Genomic DNA, 21,208 nt, shown 5'->3' with positions numbered 1-21,208 from the left:
GGTGTTACCAAAAGTAAGTAACTTGTCCATTAGTATCTAAGCATGTGGAGGTTGATGACTGGGAATTACGAACCCTGGGAGATTATGCAGGTAACGGATGATCTTTTGGGACCTGAAGTTGCCCTTGTGAACACAATGGAGTTGGTTGGAAAGGTCGAAGGAGATCCAGTAAAGGACATTGTCTGTAAATTCCATTCAAGACCGTAGGGTGGGATTGTTCACTGTCGGAAAGATAGATTAGAGATTCGATGATATCAGGAGGCAGGATAAAGGGGGATGGGGGGGGTGGTTATGTTCACCTGTGGTCAGGTGTAATTTTGTGATGTACATGCAGCAGTGTTATTGGAAGGAAGACTGGTAGTTGTGCAGGAAATGGTTAGACTTCAAGTGGTCTTGTATAGGTGCATATGTTTAAGCTGTTAATCTAGTGTGTATTTTCTTTGTCTGTTTTTAAAGAAAGGATGTTATATTTATAGTCTGATTACATTTCAAGTTCACCTTGGGCTACATTCAGTTTTCCATTTGCTATCACGATTACTGTTTGATACTAATGAATTGAGATGGGACATTAGCATGCTGAAGGCTTTGCACCAATTCGTCGATAATCCCGCTTTGACTATAATTTCACGTTTTCTTATCCTGTTTTGCAAAGTCTCGGTTGAAATAAAAGGCAGACTTGATGCTCTCAATCTTGTTATGTTCGGCTCTAAAACGTTTTCACCTTGGCGTGTTTACTCTTTCTGCCCCCAGGAGGGTATCCTTCAAAGTCTGTTTTTGTAATGGAGCATTGGAAAGGTGGACTGGCTGAACCACTTCAATGCTGGCTTACTCGTTGTCAGGCAGCGACGTAATGTACCCAGGGTATTTAAACACATGGCTGTCAACCGAACACTTTTTACGTGGACAGCTGCATCCTTGCATGTTACTTGGAAGCATGTGGTACCACATAGTGCACTCTAGTCCCTTATCCGTTGCTGAAATAAATAACGCATTTATAAAAACTAACATAAATGAAGGTTCTTGGGTGGTGGTTGGGTGGGAGGGGTTCTTGGTCATGTAGCATATGTGCAATTGAAACAACTCCGAGATCAGACACACAGGAAACCTCTTTGCCCTCCCCAACTCTTACTTTACAGGCTTCCCCAAGCGATTACCTCAAACTGTCAATCTCGAGTCTGCTAGAATGATTTCAATTTAATGTACTGGCGAAACCGTGGTGGGAGGTAATAGACGAGCACCACTTCCGCTGCCCCTCCCCTTCTCCAATTACCATCCCGCAGTTGAGTTTTCGATACTTGCATTCAAACATGGCTGTAAGGTGTGGATTGGAACTGAACTTGTTTTTTTTTTTTTTATCTGCTCTTCCTTGGAGTGTTTTGTGTCTTTCACCACTTTAATGCCTTGCTTGTACTGACATATATTTATTCAATATTTTGATGATGATCAGTACATTAAGGAGACTGTAAATGTGCAATTTCTTCCAGTATCGATATCCGTGTTAAAGTTCCCTTCCACCGATTTCTTTTGCAATTGTTTATTTTATTTTTTCTTATTTTTTTTTAGGTTTTGACCTACTTAAGAAGTCCTAATTGGGACACTCGCATAGCAGCAGGGCAGGCTGTGGAGGCTATTGTGAAAAACGTTCCAGAGTGGCACCCAACACCCCGATGCAAGCAAGGTCCTTCTTTCATGTTTATAAATACATATAGGGCATATTTATTACGGTTTATTTGGGGTAATGTGTGGCCGAGTCGCGTAGTACTGCAGTGTATTGCTCTATTGGTTGTGCAAGCAAGCAAAGCTCTAAATCGAGGGGAGCTGTTTATTACATTTTGAAAAGTGACTGAAAACGATGATAAAATTGCCTGCCTAAGATGGTCCTAAACGTGCAGCCATATTCAAATAGTCAAAATGAACTCAAACCAGACACATAATTTGGCATTAATTTATTGTATGTAATTGAATCTGAAAGTTCAGAAAAATTCCACATTTACTACAAAATGTGTATCTTGTATAGTGTTGAAGGGAACAATTTACTGAAGGGCATGTTAATGGCGGCCCAGCACACTGGATCCCTGATGTCTGCAAAGAACTGGAAAAAACACTTTTTAGCAAGCTAGGTTTCTTTACTTAACTTTGTCATGTAACAAAGGGTGTGAGGTTTTTTTTTAGGGCGAGAGAGACCTGGGGTTAGGTGTGTATCATGTAGCCATAAGGGACTTCTGTTGATTATGCACAACTAACAAATGTTAAGTAATTAAACTGTATTTTTTTCTCTGCGCTCATTTCTATGGTTTTGGGTTGTACTGCAAACACATGTTGTGCTCACACAGTTCAGTAGTATTCCTTGTGTACTGTTACGAATGCAAGGTTCCTCTTCAAGGTCTGCAGGAAGGAGATGCAATCTCTTGTTCATAGTTGCTATCAACCAGTGTGTAAAGTAATAGCCAGTGTTTAAATCAGTGGTTAGAATTTGTCCCACTACATTATACTGTAGGTGAATAAAGATGGTGCTGGTGCCTCGTCAGGAGCTTTTGTTCTTTTTGGATCTTTTCTGGTAGTTCCATGTTTTGTCTTGTGGTACCGGTTAGGTGGATCATAGATGGCCTTAGAGGAGTGCAATTTGTTTGTGACTTGCAACTTCATGACTGAAGGATGCATTATTTTTCTTCCTTGAACTGCACTGTCTTAGACCTTGTGTTCTAAACTTCTTAACCTACTTCCTGAATCTGTATGTTCTAAAGTCCTCCAGTCTTCTCTACTTTATTGTGCTTTCCCTCTGTATAACCCTGTAGATGCAAAATAGCCTGCATTGCTTGGTACATATGTGCCGGTTCCAGCTGATGCTTTTTTCCTGTTCTCTGTTTCTCCTCTGCTTGTATTTCGGAGTTGATAGGAGTTATTTTTTTTATCATGCTGTTCACCAGTGAAGCTTGACATTCTGTTTGAGTCAGCCAGAGTGAATCCTGACCAACATGTATAACGGTGACAATTGCCCACTCCTCTCAACCCATGTTGGTGATAGTGTGCAAGGCCTTTTTTTGGTAACCCTGTGGAGACAATGTCAACTTGCTAGCCTGTGAACCATCTAGGCCCACATAATGTACGTAACTTGCTTAGCTTCATTTGAGATGTGATAGATTTATGTAGTGTATCTGAAAGAGACACGTTAGTGATATATTCCTTACCTTAGAATATACCCCGGGTCTCAGACTGGATCCAGAACGTTTTCGTCCGCAATACCCCTGCGCTTCGGTATGTGGTGTTGTGCGGCGCCGCGTGCGCTGCTGATGTTGTAAGCTCTGAGATGATGTCACTGGGTCTACTTAGGCACCACCCATGCACGCTGACGTCAGTTCTTTCTTTTTCCGCAAAAGCAAGCGCAGATCCGGTTAGAGCACGTACCCTAGTCACTTCTTGACTAACTTTTTTGAGACTTTTGTCTCTACTTCTTTTTGAGTCTTTGACTCCTGGTGCCACTTAGGGATGCCTGGGTTTAAATCCTGCGGGGCCTGCCGCTGTACGATGTCGGTGGCCCACCCCCATGGTGTCTCTCTGCTGTCTGGACTCCAGGTCATGTTCCGACTTTATGCCCATGGCTCTGAAGGCTTTGCTAAAGCGGTCCTGAAAACTGATGGAGGCCCGGCAGTCGTCTCCATGCAGTTCGAGCTCCAGGGGTCGCTCGAGGGACTGACTGTGGCGCCATCATTGTCGCCCCACGGGTCCGTTTGAGCCTGAGAGTCCCGCGGCCTACCCGCTCTACCTGGGTCTGTCGGCAACTCAGGCCCAGGTGCAAGAGTATCTTGCCGCCATGGACGGCCTGTTCAGGCCTAGGGCTCCCGCCGGCGCTCCCCGTGGTCCCTATTGAGGCCCTTGCTTGCCACTGGCTCCGCTGCAAGGTCCTCCGGCGCCGCAAGGTCCTCCGCCGGTGGCTCCGGCGCCCCCTGCGGCTCCATTCCCGGCGCCGCAATGGGTTCCCGATCGTCCCACCTACGCCCTTGCCCGAGTTTCCAGGCAATTTTTGGGGGGGATGGAGCCGGATCGGCGCTATTCCCGGCGCCGTTGGAGCATTTCCTTTACCCTGTGCCCGTCCCAACCCTCCCCACCCCCCAACCCCCCTCCCCGCCGCTGCAGCCTGTGCCTCAGGCCGTGGAGGAGACTACCCTCTTTCACGGAAGTGCAAGTCCGACCATGAGTGGGCTGAGGACTCGGAGGATGCAGGTGGCCTTGACCTCTCCTCTGAGCCTGGGTTTGTGCCTCCTCCCGCTGTCATGGAGGAAGGCGCCACATAACTGTGGTGCTCCGTAGAGCAGCTGAGGCTCTTGACCTTGATCTGCCTACTGTTACTCTCAAAACAAACCTCCTTACTGAAGTGCTTCAGCTGGAGGCAAGTTCTATGGAACCTCTGCTACCGTTTAATGAGGCATTGACAGATGTTTTGATGGGCACCGGGTCCAGACTAGCCACAGGGGTTCCTGTGGATAAAATCGTGACCAAGCGTAACCGCCCGGCACCGGGTGACCCTGCCTTTTTAACAAATCATCGGACCCGGGAGAGCCTGGTCATTCAGGCCTCCACTTCCAAAAGTGCATTCCCTACTGCTAAGGAATCGAAAAAGCTGGAGCAGTTTGGTAAAAAGTCGTTTTGCCTCCGCTAGCCTGGGGCTGCGGTCAGTCAACACTGCATACCTCCTGGGCCGCTACTCTTACTCTGTGTGGGACACGGTGGACAAACTCTGCCCCAGTGCCCAGAGGAAGTTTTGGCTGTACTTTCCCAAGTTGTTGCGGAGGTGAAGGATGCTGCGAAGATCGCCATTTAGTGTGGGCTGGACACCGCAGACTCTTCGGGGGAGCTATCTCCACGACGGTGGCCTTGCGTCACTATGCCCGGCTGAGGTCCACAGGGTTTTCGGGGGATGTCCAGGGTTCCCTCTTAGACATGCCTTTTGATGGTGCTCGCCTGTTTGGCGATAAGGCAGACCGTGCGCTGGAGCGTTTCAAGGACTCTCGGGCTACGACCAAGTCCTTGGGTCACCAAACGCCCGGCCACGTCTACCTTTTGTGGCCACGGAAGGCGCACCCCTACAAGTTTCTTCAGCCAGAAGCCTGCGTCGAACCAACCTCAACCCGGCCGCGGGCGTGGTGGCCACCGTGGCGGCACAGGGGGTCAGTGTGCTGGTCAGTCTACCTCCGCTCCCGCAGCATCTGCCGCAAAGCCTTCCTAGTCCAAGCTTTGGGGTGCACCCCACGCCGTTGGGTGGCAGGATTCAACATCATCTCACCCACTGGCGTTCTTTCACTTCGGACAGGTGGGTGCTGCAAATCGTCCGAAAGGGCTTCTCCCTCCCCTTCGGGTCTGCCCCTCCAGCAATGCCACCTCAGCTCCACTGCATGTCGGAGGATTACTTTGCGCTTCTCCAACAGGAACTCACGGCCCTCTTGGCCAAGGGGGCCATCAAGTGTGTTCCTGGACCAAAAGTAGGACGTGGTTGTTCCCACTATTTTCTGTCCCTCCCCCCCACCAACTAGGACTATGTTGCCGATCTTTCAGCCTCTATCCCGGGTTTCAGTCCGGATAAGCCACCGGCTCCTGGGCCTGACAGCCTACTGCATCCTGCTAGTGAAGCATGCCAGCTGGCATATGTGGGCTCTGCAGTGGGACCTGAAGTTCCAGTGGGCACAACATTTGGTCAACCTGTCCGATCATGTCCAGATCTCGGAGGGCACTGCATGGCAATTGTAGTGCTGGCTCACGAATCGCGATTGGGTCAGTGGCAGATCCCCCTCCCTTCCCCAACCGGAGCACACAGTGGTGACGGATGCGTCGCTCTGGGGATGGGGCAGCCACTTGGGAGAGGCAGAGATCGGAGGTCTCTGGTAATCTTTTGGAGCTTCGGGCGATCTGACTTGCACCGAAGACATTCCTTACCTCTGTCCGGGGAAGTGTAGTGCAGGTTTTCACAGACCGCACCACCGCCATGTGTTATTGCAACAAACAGGGCGGGGTGGGGTCGTGGACCCTATGTCAGGTGGCTCTGCGCCTCTGGACGTGGCTGGAACATCAAGGCATTACCTTGGTGGTTCAACACCTGGTAGGTTTTCTGAACGCTAGGGAGGACTAACTCGGCTGCCAGAGCTTAATGGATCACAAATGGCGTCTGAACTCTGACTTGGCGCAAGGTCTCTGTCTACAATGGGGAGAGCCTTGGTTGGATCTATTTGCCACCGAAGAGAACGCACAATGTCATCAATTCTGAGCGTTGGAATTTCAAAGGCTGCGCTCGCTCGGCGACGCTTTTCGTCGCAAGTGGAGCTGCGGTCTGTTGTATGCCTTTCCGCCTATACCACTTCTGCCCAGAGTGCTGAAGAAGATTCGGCGCGACCGGGCCCAAGTCAGCTTTGTGGCTCCGGATTGGGCACGAAGATACTGGTATCCTGAGATACTCAACATGGCGATCGATCCCCGATCCGACTGCCTCTTCGGGAGGATCTTCTGTCGCAGCAGCAGCAGACTGTCTTCCACTCGAACCTGTCCAGCCTCCACCTCCATTCGTGGAAATTGGGCGGGAACAGTTGACAGCTTTCGATCCTTCTCCCGAAGTCTGTGATGTCATTCTGGAGGCCAAGCGTCCCTCTACTAAGATGTTATACTCCTGCAGGTGGAACAAGTTTGTGGCATTGTGCACAGCAAAGTCTGTGGATCCACTTTCTGCCCCTCTTTCTGAGGTCCTTCTGTTCCTACTTGTAGGAGAGTAGGGTCTGCAATCCTATGATCACCCGGACTTTTTGCTTTTGTTTCACTGGTTTACAACTTTCTCGGGCTGTGGGCCTGCTAATCAGACCCACAGCCTAGCTGTTCTCTCTCTAAATTGATGCGTGTACCTTAGGTGCATTACCCAATTGGAACTGGGCCACCCTGTCAGACCCTGTAACTCAGGGCATCGGTGTACCCAGGGCCTACCAGGGGCTGAAGCATGTATTATGCCACCCCTGGATGGCCAGCTAAATCTGACACAACTGGCTGCACGACAGCTGGGGCAACGTAGCGTACCCGCTCGTTGCTTTAGGTATAGTAGCCCTATATCTAACCATACAATGGACACCCGAGTTCCTATCAGACACTCCTATGGCAGGCCTTGACAATCCTGAAGGCAGAGTGCTTGGAATCGTGTGAATTGGGTTCTGGCCCGAGCCGAGCCCGGTTGCAGCTTGCGGAACCAAGACCCAATGGCTGTTCCATGATAACGCGTACCATATCGGTAACTTCGGTATCGCGTTATCAAGACATGTCGAGTAAGGTGTCATACGAATCGGGATACTGCCCCCTCACCAATTCTGGCGACGAAGTTAGCATTCCGCCCTTCTAGAGGGACACGACATGTACGTAACTGTGAACCCCGGTTAAAGTTAACTAAAGCCTCAGCTCCACAAAATGGATGCTGCCACCACAGACACGAGTCTGACCTCCTGCTGCTGGGAGTCCTTCCAGCGAGGAGAGCTTGGACAAAGGGTTTCCTGTCGAGGGCGGTGTTCGCACCGTCCCAGACAGGGTTGTGTATTCTGGGTAGGTAGGGCTTTGCGAGAAGGTGACTGCGGAGTGGCACCCCGGTGCTCACTACGCATCTGCCGGTCAGAACCAGTTCCAGGGGCGCGCAGCCCCTGACCTGGGGAAAGTCCGGCAGGGGAGAGGGGTGTAACTACCCCCCTTCCTGGTCCCACCCTTAGGGCAGGACCTAGTCATGTACCCACCCCTTTCTTTAGGATAAAGGCCGGAGCGGGGACCCTTCCAAATTAGATCATCTTTGAATCAAGAATACTTTCTACGAAAGGACTTCGAGACTCTTCTCAAGATTTCTCCCTTGTGACTAAGGAGTAGTCACCCTGCATCCGCAGGCACCATCTAAGAACTCTGCGGTTTGCTGCAAGTCCTTCCTCAGGAATCCGACGGCCCAGCTCAACGAGAACCGGCTTCCCTGGCACCTCTGACCTCTACCCACGTCATCAGCTCAGCTGTGATCTGTGGGTGCGACGAGACCTCGAGGGACCGGCCATCATCAAAACCTGCATGCTTTCTTAATCAGCACGACCACCGAAGGAATTCTCTGGTGAGTGCTCTGGGGTCCGAGAAGCCCCGACCCTGAGCTGCCCCAGCACCGAAGTGCAGTCTCCCAGCATCTCCACGATCTGCGTGGGGCCCTTCTGCTCGCTGCTCAGCACGTTGTCTGGTCACTAGCCGCTGGCTTGTGCCCTTCTTGGACGACATCCGACAACCAACGCTGCTGGTCTGGTTGCTCCAGACTGGCCTTTGCTTCCATCTTTGAGAGAAGCACCCCGGACCCTCCTGGTCCACTCAAGACGCCATTTTAGGCCCACCACGTGGCCCTGAAATCTGCCAAGGCTTGTTGCCCCAATCCTGGGCCCAGCGACGCCGACAGCATCAACCTTCGTGGGACAGCTCGCACCTCCATCCTGGTCGCCGACAACGCCTCCTGGTCCGTGAGACTGCAGAGCCTAGCGTCGCCCACTCACCTAGTCGAGGTGACGGCCAACCGGTGCCTTCCTGGTACCCTCTGACTACTGGCTAGTAGTACGAACTTGGTCCCCTCTGCTTTCAGGTATCAACGATCTCTGATCCAGGCTTGGATCTCTACGAACTATTCAGCACTGGTCGCCGGCCAGCAACTCCTTTTCTTCCGGCTCCTGGCTCGTCAGCGAAGACCCCGACGCCTGTAAGACTTGTGCAGCCGCAGCCCTCGTGGCTAGGTAACTTCGGCATTTCGGTGCCTGCATAGCCTCCTTACTCTAGGGTCCCGAGTCCCTCGCTTCCGACTTGCCTTATCTGGTCCGCCCAAGACCACTAAACTTTCCGTGTCCTCGGACACTTGTTTTAATTGTGCACTTGAAGTATTTTCCTAAGAGTTTTGGTTTGTGCTTAGTACCCTGTCCTCATAAAGAGTCCAGGGCTGTTGTGATTCTTAATAAATATTCTGTTTATTTTCATAACACTTGTGTGGTATCCTTTCACTTGGGGTTCAAGGGGTATGTGATGGTATAACAGCTGGCTTAACACGCCCTCTAGAGTTTAGCCCGAAGACTGCTCGTATCCACGCTACTAGGATAGCTGGTCTAAGGTTGACTTACAACCAATCACCATAAGGGTCGTTTGGAACGATACATAGCGGTCGCTAGAATAGCGAACGCTGCATATCGGGCCAACTTCTCACACTACTATCCTTGGCCCAGCAGGGCTCTGCTCTGGGCACTATAAAAGGTAATCTTTCGGCCATCTCCCCCTTTCTAAGGCTTCCAGATCAGCCTTCTCTGTTTAAGTCCCCGGTTGTTAACCGTTTTCTGGAAGCCTTTACACACGTCTCCTCATGTGCCTTTTTAATGCCTCAGTGGGACTTAAATCTTGTCTTGACCTATCTGATCTGCGCTCCTTTTGAGCAACTTCATAACTGTCCATTACGTCTTCTCACTCTAAAGACCGCTTTCCTGGTAGCTAATACCTCTGCTAGAAGAGTGAGTGAACTCCAGGCTCTTTCTTCTAAACCTCCTTTCCTTTCTGTTTATCCGGGCAAGGGGGTTTTAAGGACTCGTCCTTCTTTCTTGCAAAAGGTTGTCACACCCTTCCACATCGGGCAGCTCATCTCCTTCTTTTCACCTACGCATCCTTCAAAAAAGGGAGAGGCTCCACCGACTGGACCCAAATCGTAAGCTCTCGTTCGATTTGAAGCGCACACAACAGTTCCGGGTGGATGACCAGCTCTTTGTTGGCTATGTGGGCGCCAAAAAAAGGTTGGGCCGTGCACAAACTAACAATCTCTCATGGATCGTTCTGTGCATCAAAGCGTGTTACTCGTTGGCTAAGAAGGAGCCTCCTGTGGGGCTGCGTGCCCATTCTACCAGGGCGAAGGCAGCCACTACTGCCTTGGAACGCGACGTTCCCTTGCAGGAATTTTGTCAGGCAGCTACGTGGGCCTCGCAGCACACGTTTACCAAGCATTACTGCCTTGACAGTCAAGTCCGGAGAGACTTCTCTTTGGCCGTTCTGTTATCTGTGACTTTCTGGTGTAATCCTATTCGCAGACCCACCACTGGGGTTCGGATTGCTGGGATATCTATTCTAAGGTAAGGAATCTATCACTAACATGTTTCTATCAGATGCACAAGTTACTACTTGTGTAACTGTATATCTGTAAGAGACATTAGTTAGTGAAAGATTCCTTACTGCCCCACCCATCCTCCCCATTCTGCAAACTGATATCTGAAAGAGACATGTTAGTGATAGATTCCTTACCTTAGAATATCCCCAGGCGTCAGACTGGATCCGGAAAGTTTTGCGTAGCAGTACCCTTGAGCGTCGTCTGCGGCTCCGCGTCCGTCGTCGGCGTCGTGGGCGCCGTGATGACGTCGTCTGAGTACTTAGACGCCGCCTCCGCGTGCTGACGTCGGTTCTTCTTTTTTCCGCGCCAGCCAGCGCAGATCTGGAAAGGGCAGTTCCCTAGTCACTTTTTGACTAAACTTTTGTGATCTTTTGATCCATTCGAAGTCTTTACGACTCCGACGGTGCCGTTAGGGATGCCTGGATTCAAGCATTGCGACGAGTGCGACCGTACCATGTCGGTCACGGATCCCCACCGCTTGTGCCTGGACCATGACGACGAGGCCTGCTCCGACTGTGGGGCCCTTTCGAGGAAGGCCAGGCGGGAGCGGTCCCGCAGGCGACACGAAATCCGCCAGTCGGCCCCGCGCCGTGTGAGGTCCCGGTCCCACGGGAGGTCGAGGGAAAGGTCGCGGGGGCGGAGCCGTCACAGCTCCGGGAGTGGGCGCCACTCCTCCGGGTCCAAGTCGTCAGGTAAGAAGCATAAGAAGTCGAAGAGACATCGTCGCTCTTCTGACTCCCCCCGACGCTCGCGCGATGCGGCCGGGGGTTCGGGTGACACCGCCCACGCGGCTCCTCGGGAGTCGCGGGCGCCGCGTTCGGCCCCATACCCCCCGGTCCCTGGGCTGCACGCGACGCCGGAGAAGATCGAGCGTTTCCTCATGGCCATGAGGTCCCTTTCTCCTCCGACGGGTTCCACGGCGCCTTCGGGCCCAGTGAACCCGTCTGGGGGCCCTAGTGGGTCGGGGGCTACGACCCCGACACCGTCGGGTGCTTTGGCCTCAACGCCGCCGGCGCCTTCGGGCCCGGCGCCTTCGGGCCCCACAATCCCGACACCGCCGGTGCCCTCGGGCCCGGCGCCGCAGGGTACAGCGGCCCCGGCGTCGTCGGCGCCTTCGGGTCCGGCGCCGCTGGACCCTCCTCGGGCGATGGATCGTCACCGGTGGACCTTACGACCCCCCCGGCGTCGGTCCGTGTGGTGTCCCCTCCGGCGTCGTCCTCGGGCGGCGCCGTCCCCGATGCCTCCTCTCAATCGGTTCCGACGACGCCTATCGGCGCCGCTCCCGATGCCGTTTGGGGATTTTACTTTCTATGAACCGACCCCATTCACTTATGACCCTGAATCTCAGGAGATGGGGGAAGAGGAGAATTGGGATGGGTCTGAGGACCCTCTGACCAGGGAGTGTCAGTCTAACATGGACTGGACAGGAGACCTTGGGGAGGCCAGTGGCCTGGACACCTCTCCAGACACTGGATTTGTCTCTCCTCCTACCGTGGCTTCGGAGGAGGGTGCTACTTATGGTGTGGTGTTGATGAGGGCTGCTAAGGCCTTGGGCCTTGAGCTCTCCGTCGCAGCCGTTAGGACTAACCTCCTCACTGAGGTCCTTAAGCCGCAGTCATGCTCCATGGAGCCTCTGCTGCTGTTTAATGAGGCCTTGACGGACGTTCTTTTGGGCACTTGGTCCAGGCCCACTACAGGTTCGCCTGTAGATAGGAACGTGGCCAGACGCCACCTCCTGGCCCCGGGCGACCCATGTTTCCTGTCCACCCACCCCACCCCCGAGAGTCTGGTTATCCAGGCCTCTAACTCCCAGACCGCCTTCCCGACGGCCCCGCCGGACAGGGAGTCCAAGAGGTACGAGGCCTATGGCAAGAAGGTATTCTCGTCCCTTAGCTTGGGACTGCGGTCTTCCAACACCGCATGCCTCTTGGGCCGTTACACCCACTCTCTGTGGGAAACAGTGGCGGAAGTGCTGCCAGAGTGTCCGTTGGAGGTACGGGCCAAACTCGGCCAAGCCCTAGTGGAGGGCCGGGACCCAGCAAAGTATTCAATCAGGTGCGGACTGGATACTACTGACTCGCTGGGCAGAGCAATGGCTACGACGGTGGCGATACGACGCCACGCCTGGCTGAGATCCGCCAACTTCTCGGCAGACGTCCAAAATACACTCATAGACATGCCGTTCGATGACCGTCGCCTCTTTGGCGACAAGGCAGACCACGAGCTTGAGCGCTTTAAGGACTCTAGGGCTACGGCCAAGTCCTTGGGCCTCTCGGCCCGCGCCAGCAAAAAGGGTGCCTTTCGCTCCTTTTGTGGCCAAGGAAGGGGCGCCCCCACACGTGCCGCCAGCCACTCGCCGCAAACTGTCGTCCAGCGTGGCAGCGGTCGTGGAAACCGCCGTGGAGGCGGTCGGGGAAACAAGCGGAGCCAGTCCACACCTGCCCCCGCAGCATCCGCCTCTAAACCCTCCTAGTCCGTGCTTTTCGGCCCATGTGACGCCAGTGGGAGGCAGGGTTCGCCATCACCACTCTCACTGGCGCACAGTCACTTCGGACAGGTGGGTGCTGCAGATCGTCCGAAGGGGCTACTCCCTCCCCTTCGAGGCGACCCCTCAAGCCATGCCACCGCAACACCACCGCGTATCGGTGCAGGAGGAAGTTTCGGCCCTCTTGGCCAAGGGGGCCATCAAGCGCGTTCCTGGTCCAGAAGTAGGACGTGGTTGCTACTCCCACTACTTCCTGGTACCCAAGAAGGGCAAAGGGGGCCTACGCCCTATCTTGGATCTGAGGAACGTCAACAGCTTCCTCCGGAAGGAGAAGTTAAAAATGCTGACTCTGGCTCCGGTCTTGGCTGCCCTAGACCCAGGAGACTGGATGGTAGCGTTGGACTTGCAGGACGCATATTTCCACATCCCCGTCCTGCCTCCCCTTCGGCCTTACCAGCGCCCCATGGGTGTTCACGAAGGTGATGGCGGTGGTCGCAGCTCATCTGCGCAGGTTAGGGGTCTCAGTCTTCCCCTACCTAGACGACTGGTTGTTGAAGGCGGGCTCGCCCCAGGCAGTCGTCAGCCACCTCCAGACTACGGCGGATCTCTTGCACCGGCTGGGATTTTCCATCAATGTGCCGAAGTCACACCTGTGCCCCTCTCAGAAGCTCCTTTTCATCGGAGCGGTTCTCGACTCGGCGCAGTTTCGGGTTTACCCGCCCGAACAGCGGGTTCGGGATATACAGGCTCTGATTCCGATCTTCGGGCCGTTATCCCGGGTTTCGGTCAGGTTGACGCTGCGGCTTCTGGGGCTGATGGCCTCCTGCATCCTTCTGGTGCATCACGCACGGTGGCGGATGCGGGCTCTGCAGTGGGACCTGAAGTTTCAGTGGGCCCAGCACCGGGGCAACCTGTCCGACCATGTCCTGATCTCGAAGGGCACTGCGAGACAGCTGCAGTGGTGGCTCACGGACCGCGACTGGGTCAACGGCAGATCCCTCTCCCTTCCCCAACCGGAGCACGTAGTTGTGACGGACACGTCCCTCCAGGGCTGGGGAGGCCACTTGGGAGAGGCGGAGATCAGAGGACTCTGGTCTCCGGCGGAGTCCCGGATCCATATCAATCTGTTGGAGCTGCGGGCGATTCGTCTGGCACTGAAAGCATTCCTCCCGTCTGTCCGAGGGAGTGCAGTGCAGGTGTTCACGGATAACACCACCGCCATGTGGTACTGCAACAAACAGGGCGGAGTGGGGTCGTGGACCCTTTGCCAGGAGGCTCTGCGTCTCTGGCAATGGCTGGAACATCAGGGCGTGACTCTGGTGGTTCAACACCTGGCAGGTTCTCTGAACGCCAGGGCGGACGAACTCAGCCGTCGGTGCTCGATGGATCACGAATGGCGTCTGAACTCGGACGTGGCGCAAGGCCTCTTTCTGCGATGGGGAGAGCCTTGGTTAGATCTATTCGCCACCGAAGAGAACGCGCAATGTCATCAGTTCTGCGCGTTGGAATTTCCAAGGCGGCACTCGCTCGGAGACGCTTTTCGTCGCGAGTGGAGCTGCGGTCTGTTGTACGCCTTTCCGCCTATACCTCTTCTGCCCAGAGTGCTGAAGAAGATCAAGCGCAACCGGGCACAAGTCATCCTTGTGGCTCCAGACTGGGCACGAAGGTACTGGTATCCCGAGCTACTCAGTATGTCAGTCGATCCCCCGGTTCGTCTGCCTCTGCAGGAGGACCTTCTGTCGCAGCAGCAGGGGACGGTTCTCCACCCGAACCTGTCCAGTCTCCACCTCCATGCTTGGAGATTGAGCGGCGACAGTTGAGGCCATTTGACTTGCCTCCTGAAGTTTGCAACATCATTCTGGCAGCCAGGCGTCCCTCCACAAAGACTGTATACGCCTGCAGGTGGAACAGATTTGTGGCATGGTCCACAGCAATGGCTGTGGATCCCCTCAATGCCCCTCTCTCTGAGGTTCTTCTCTTCCTTCTTTCTCTTGCCCGGCAGGGCTCTGCTCTGGGCACTATCAAGGGCTATCTTTCGGCTCTTTCAGCCTTTCTGAGGCTGCCTGACCAGCCTTCTTTGTTCAAGTCCCCTATCGTAAATCGATTCCTGAAGGGCATCACTCATACCTTTCCTCCTGTTCCCTTTGTGATGCCTCAGTAGGACTTGAACCTGGTTCTAACATTTCTGATGTGCGCTCCCTTTGAGCCACTTCACAACTGTCCTCTTCGCCTTCTTTCTTTGAAGACTGCCTTCCTGGTAGCCACCACCTCTGCCAGGAGAGTGAGTGAGCTCCAGGCTCTCTCTTGTAAGCCTCCTTTCCTTTCAGTCCATCCGGACAAGGTTGTTTTGAGGACTAGGCCCTCCTTCTTGTCTAAGGTGGTCACAGCCTTCCACATTGGGCAGTCCATCACATTGCCCACCTTCTTTCCGCCTCCGCACCCCTCAAGAGAGGAGGAGAGGCTCCACCGTCTGGACCCAAAACGTGCGTTTTCGTTCTATCTGGATCGCACACGCCAGTTCCGGGTGGATGATCAACTCTTTGTTGGGTACGCGGGCGCTAAGAAAGGGAACCATCTCTAGATGGATTGTCATGTGCATCCAGGCGTGTTACTCCTTGGCTAAGAAGGAACCCCCTGTTGGGCTGAGGGCTCATTCCACTCGAGCCACGGCCACTACAACTGCCTTGGGCCGAGGTGTGCCCTTGCAGGACATTTGCCAGGCAGCTACGTGGGCCTCGTTGCACACGTTTGCGCGGCACTACTGCCTGGACAGTCAAGTCCGGAGGGACGGCTACTTCGGCCGTTCCGTTCTCCAGGACTTTCTGGTGTAAATATTGGTTCGCAGACCCACCACCACGGGGATGGTATTGCTGGGGTGTCTATTCTAAGGTAAGGAATCTATCACTAACGTGTCTCTTTCAGATGCACAAGTTACTACTTGTGTAACGATATATCTGTAAGAGACATTAGTTAGTGATAGATTCCTTACCGACCCACCCATCCTCCCCGTTCTGCGAACCTATATCTAAGGTTAAGGTCATCCCCTTTCAGGGCTCTAGTTTATTGGCACCAGTGTCGGTTTTTGTCATGGCTCTGCGCTTCTGGCGCGGAAAAGCTGTGGCTAAGAACTGACGTCAGCACGCGGAGGCGGCGTCTAAGTACTCCGACGACGTCATCATGGCGCCCGAGACGCCGACGACTGACGCGGAGCCGCAAACGACGCCTACCGACGCGCAAGGGTACTGCTACGCAAAACTTTCCGGATCCAGTCTGACGCCTGGGGATATTCTAAGGTAAGGAATCTATCACTAACTAATGTCTCTTACACAAGTTACACAAGTAGTAACTTGTGCTTCTAGGGTTAAGGTTATCCCTTTTGGGGCCCTAGTTTCATGGCACTAGTGGTTAGTTTCTTGCATGGCTCTGCGTTCCTGGTGCGGAAAGTCGTGTACAGAACTGACGTCGGCGCGCATGGGTGGCGCCTAAGTAGTCTCTGTGACGCCATCTCGGCGCTTACGACGCCACAGACTGACGCAGAGCTGCACGAAGCCACCTACCGACGCGCAGGGGTATTGCTGACGAAAAACTTTCCTGATCCAGTCTGAGGCCTGGGGAAATTCTAAGGTAAGGAATCTATCACGAACTAATGTCTCTTACAGATATATCGTTACACAAGTAACTTTGCTTTGATTTCCCCTCTGTAAATCTAATTCCTCTCTTTTCTAATTTACTGTCGCGGTTGTTGATTCTCTATTCCTGATCAATTGGTTGTCTCATTTCGCTTCTTGGGTCTGTAATATCAATACCCACTCTTAGACAGCAACCCCAGCCTTTCAACTACAGTTCGCCTACTCCTTTGCCAACTGAAACACCTTAATTGGGTCTTCCCTTTCTCACTGGCTTGTTTCCGGTTCATGAGTAAGTGTAGTGCTCCTTTTGTATTATTTGCTTCAGGACGCTTCTGCGACACGGCTGCGCTACGGCATGTTTAATTTATATCTTTTCTCTCCGTCCTCTTAATCGTGCTAGGACACATCATTTTCCCGTCCTTTTTCGCAACTCTAGGCATTCTTGTCCTATTAATTAAGTAGATTTATTCTTCCTTCTATGCCAATTCACTGCACAAGTTCCAGGGCATCTCTTGCCTTACCTACTTGGGTTCAATTAATTGTCTAACATAAGAAATGTTGACCAGACAGTAAACAAGGCTTTTTTTCCAAGCGTTTAATCGGCATGCATTTTTTTCATCTCAGTAAGCGCACCAATTAACTAGTTTTAAATGGCAATTATGAAACCCGATTGCCCAGGGACCATACATTAATTTATGTAATGCTTCTTATAGATTCAGCTTGCTCACATATGCTATGTCCTGAAGAGGAACTCTAGTCACCGAGATCAAAACGCTGTCGACCCCCTACAACATGAACTCCCTGCATTTTTTATAAACTGTACTTGAGAAGTTCTCCTGTTTGTTGTCAGTGCGATGTATATGTATTTTTTAAAGTCACCCTCATTTATCACATCACGCTCATTGTCACTTTTTTATGTGAGCTCCTGAACTATGTTTTGTTAAAAATAAATCACATAATCTCTTTGAATTTAATCTTGTCCCTGAGTATACACTTCATTGCTCCCTCTAGCATTAATTGCTTATACCTTAAATCAGACAGTTTGCTCTTATCCCTGATGCAAATTCTTGCGTCTTCCCTTTGGACCATTCTGGCCACAATAGAACCATTGTTTTCGTAAAACAATGTGTTGAAGGAGCAAACCATAGCCGCCTTAGAGTTGCTGAAAGTTTATCATACCATTATGATCAAATAGGTTGCCTACCCTTTTACAATTCGTCTTGTGCCATGACATGTAATCCGTTCCCTTGAGTGCTGGCGGGTAGTCTGGGTTTCCCAATATGGGGGTCAGGGATGAGATCCTCGTGGATAACTTCTTTGAAGTCGCTACTGCATCCCATATGCTCACTGTAGCACGGACTACCAGGGAGATGTACACCCCCTGTGGTCGATGAGGTTTAGGGAGCCAGGGAATCCTTCATATTTGAATTCCTGTGATAGCCTGCTCAATAAAAACACCAGTGTTGCTCTGGAGTCGGTTTGTTCCATTCCACTAGGTAGTGGAGCTGTGCCGCTTGATAAGTGTTTGAGGTGAGGGAGTCCAAGACCACCATATGCAGTGGACAAGTATGTCAGGCGCTTAGCAATACGGGCCTTTTTATCCGCCCATATGTATTCCATCAAATGTTGCAATTTGGCGAGTACCTGTGGGGGGGAAGGAGGGGCACGATCAGCATGACGTAGAGTATCCTGGGGAGGAGTATCATCTTTATTGCCACAAACCTCCCAAGCATGGACCGAGTGTGTTCCTTCCATTTTTGGAGTTCTGAGCGTGTGTCCGCCAACAGACAGCCATAGTTGGTCTGTGCTGTTTGCCTAACCGTGGAGTGTATGTGAAGGCCCAGGTATGCCAGCCCATGGGTAAGGGTACAGGTGTCTTAGGGTTTCATGGTCTAGTGTCTGGATTGTGAGGTTCAGGAGCTGTGACTTTTTTGGGGGGGGGATTTTTGTTTTTGGCCATTAATTTTAAAGCCAGACATCGCTCCAAATGCCTCCATCTCAAAGGTCGACGCTGGTAGGGAGCAAAGGGGGTCAGACAACTACACCAACACATCATCTGCATATCGACTAATTTATGGTCTCTGCCCCCATCCTCCCTCCACCAATATCCAAGTTTGTCCTCACTCGCTCCGCAAATGGCTCCACATATAATGTGAATAGTAACAGGGATAGAGGACACCCTTGTCCTGTTCCCCGCTCAATGTTATAGGGCTTGGAGATTGCCCTATTGACTCAGACAGCCACCTGAGGCCCTGAATGTCCCGAACAGATCCATCCTATGAATCTGAGTCCTAGCCCAATGTAAGATGGAAGATTGCAGCCAGTACCTCATCAATATGAATATCTTTCTTCAGAGCAAGGGCATGGTGTTAATCTAATCTTTCTATTGATGCTCGGCCCAGATAAGACTCTAACTCAGTATCCGAATGGCGCTCCGCCGACTAGAACTCTCTGTAGAATTGTTGAAACGCTTATACTATCTGATCATCCTGTTCCAGTTTATCCCCATGAGTGTTCACAATTGCAGCTACCTCTGAGCCAGCAAACTTCCAGCTTTGTTCCCTCCCATGTAATACCTCTGTTTGATTCGCAATAGGGCGTAATCTGCCCTATCCATGTCTAGAGCCTTGAGTTCCTTTTTTGCTATATTAAGCCTACAACGTGCCTGATGTGCTCTGGATTGTTTATACATCCCCTCTAGCTCTTTAACTTTATCCTCTAGTGTGGCACGCTTCGCTCGTGTCTCCTTATCTTGAGCAACAATGTTAATAATATTGCCCTGTATTACCGCTTTTAAAGTGTCCCAAAGAAGGGCGATTGTCTCCAAAAGAACCTTTATTGCGTATGTGATCTCTGAAATTACATCTTATATGTAAGGAGTTTAAGGTTCAAAGTTATACTGTTCCGCTACCGGCGGCTAGGTATACCCAGCTCGACATGCAGGGGAGAGTGGTCTGGCGGGGCCGCTACCCCAATGTCATTGTCCTGAATGTATGCTTCTAGTGAACTGGTGGATAGGAAAAGGTTAATTTGCAAGTGCATTTGGGGTGTCGCTGAGAAATGGGAATAGGAGATCTGTCAGGTGATGTTTAAGGAAACTATAGAATTTTACAAAGAAAATAACTTTGTAAATGGGAATCTATCCTTTTCTGTATTAAACCCTTGTTTGTAGAGAGGTTTGACTCTTTGTTCTTCCACTCTTCTACAAGACACCAAGTCTCTTGAACCCTGACCAGAGTCATAGTTCATACATTTTGTCTCAATCCTGGTTTCCGTCACTACTGTTCATGATTTTTTAATTTTATGATTGCGAGAGAGAAACTGTGTAGTATGAATGGCTTATTATATTAGTGTGTTTGATGGTCTGAACTATGCCTAGTATGAGAGTTGTTTTTTCAGTTTTGTGGGTCATCTTCTCTGACGGGGAAGGTGTGTTTAGTCACTGTAATTATAGATTTGCACATACTATTTGAATTATAAGTTTGCATTTGTATATGTACATATGATTGTAGATATTCTTTCCTTTGTTCCCTAGACTCAAATGCTAATAGAGTTCTATCCTTCTGATTTTGTATTGTGTACACTAATAAGATTTTCTGTTCTAATAAAGCATTCTTTTTGCTAATTATATATTTATCTTGGTTTGTACACACTGAAATGTTCTATCGATTACGTGTATGTCGTTTGATTTTGGTTTTCCCAGCTGAGAAACCCACTTTCAACCATTCAGAGTAGCTTCACACTCATATCTACACTAGGCAGGTGACACTGAGCTCCTTCCTACCCGTAAGGTTGTTGCCATTTAGTCCTGTTTGCACCAAATATCTGAGAGGCCATGGACGAGAAATTGACAGTTTCCCTGTGGTGATAATGTGCCTATGTTGCCCATCCTCTGCACTGACCGATCCAGTGCTGCATCCATTACCAAATTAAAAAGCCCCACCCAAGAGGACATCAGGATCTGTAGTCTCCATTACCTATCCTATTGCATCCAGGATAAAGGATTCCTGGTGCTCATTGAAAGCGTATATGTTCGCAATGGTGAAAATGTAAGACCTAATAGCTACACAGAGTGAGAGAAGGATTCCCGGGATTTCAGCCTGTGTGCGGATAACCCTACCCTCGAAGTGTGTAGCCAAAAGAATTGCCACTCCTGCCTTCTTCCCCGTCCCTGTGGTGAAATAATGGTGGTCGAACCAGCTTGATCTCATAAGCCGCCAGCACATTTGAATATGGTGCGTTTCTTGAAGCAAGCTAATAGTGCATTTAGATTCTCGCAACATGGATAGGAGTGCCGGTTGTTTTGCTGGTACATTAACCCCTCTCACATTATAGCTAATTATTCTAATCATTGATCAGTCAAGTAAAAAAGCCATGATGTGCTTCCATGCCTAGCCAACCTATTCCCACCCTCTAGAAATTATGTAGATATAATTTCTATGTGAGCAACAGCAGATACTGATGAAGAGCATCTAGAGAGAGAAGACAAGAAACCGAGAAAAAAAGGCAATACTCCGCAAAGACTGGACATCGATTCCCCTACTAGTTTGTCCAGATTGTGGAAAATAGGGTCCGTGGTACCCGCAGTGCACTGCGTAGTCCATCCGATCACTCTAACTACGTGCTCCACTGTTCTGTCAGCCATCTCATACTTCAGATTTGGGATGGGTTCTCAAGCCTGCACACTCTCAGAGGAAGTTCCGTGGGTGTGCGGTCCTCTATTGTGCCGCCCGGCCCCCACACCCAACTGGGATACTTTATTCACTGGTTGGCTTCTCCAATGTCTCCTGGTTCTGCAGCTGTTGTAGCATTGCCTCTTTCTGTGCGACTTTCTACATCTGAAGTCTTGGTCACTTTTTTGCTTTTTCGATTGAAGAAATCGCGGAGGTTTTTTCTTAGCAGATTCTGTTTGTTGATTGTCGTGTTGCG

General features: G+C 51.3%; 1 protein-coding gene across 2 annotated transcripts in view; it reads left to right on the top strand.

The window, feature by feature from the left end:
- The window catches only part of BTAF1 (B-TFIID TATA-box binding protein associated factor 1), a 1,094,445-nt gene that overhangs the window by 101,330 nt on the left and 971,907 nt on the right, over positions 1-21,208 (top strand). For both annotated transcript variants that reach the window (XM_086922506.1, XM_086922505.1), the window contains exon 3: positions 1,564-1,678. In XM_086922506.1, coding sequence (XP_086778632.1) covers positions 1,564-1,678 — 115 coding nt within the window. The remainder of the gene's footprint in view (positions 1-1,563; positions 1,679-21,208) is intronic.

The sequence above is a fragment of the Lissotriton vulgaris genome, chromosome 5, assembly GCF_964263255.1.
Source record: "Lissotriton vulgaris chromosome 5, aLisVul1.2, whole genome shotgun sequence".
Lineage (NCBI taxonomy): Eukaryota > Metazoa > Chordata > Amphibia > Caudata > Salamandridae > Lissotriton > Lissotriton vulgaris.
This window is presented reverse-complemented; position numbering and strand designations above follow the sequence as displayed.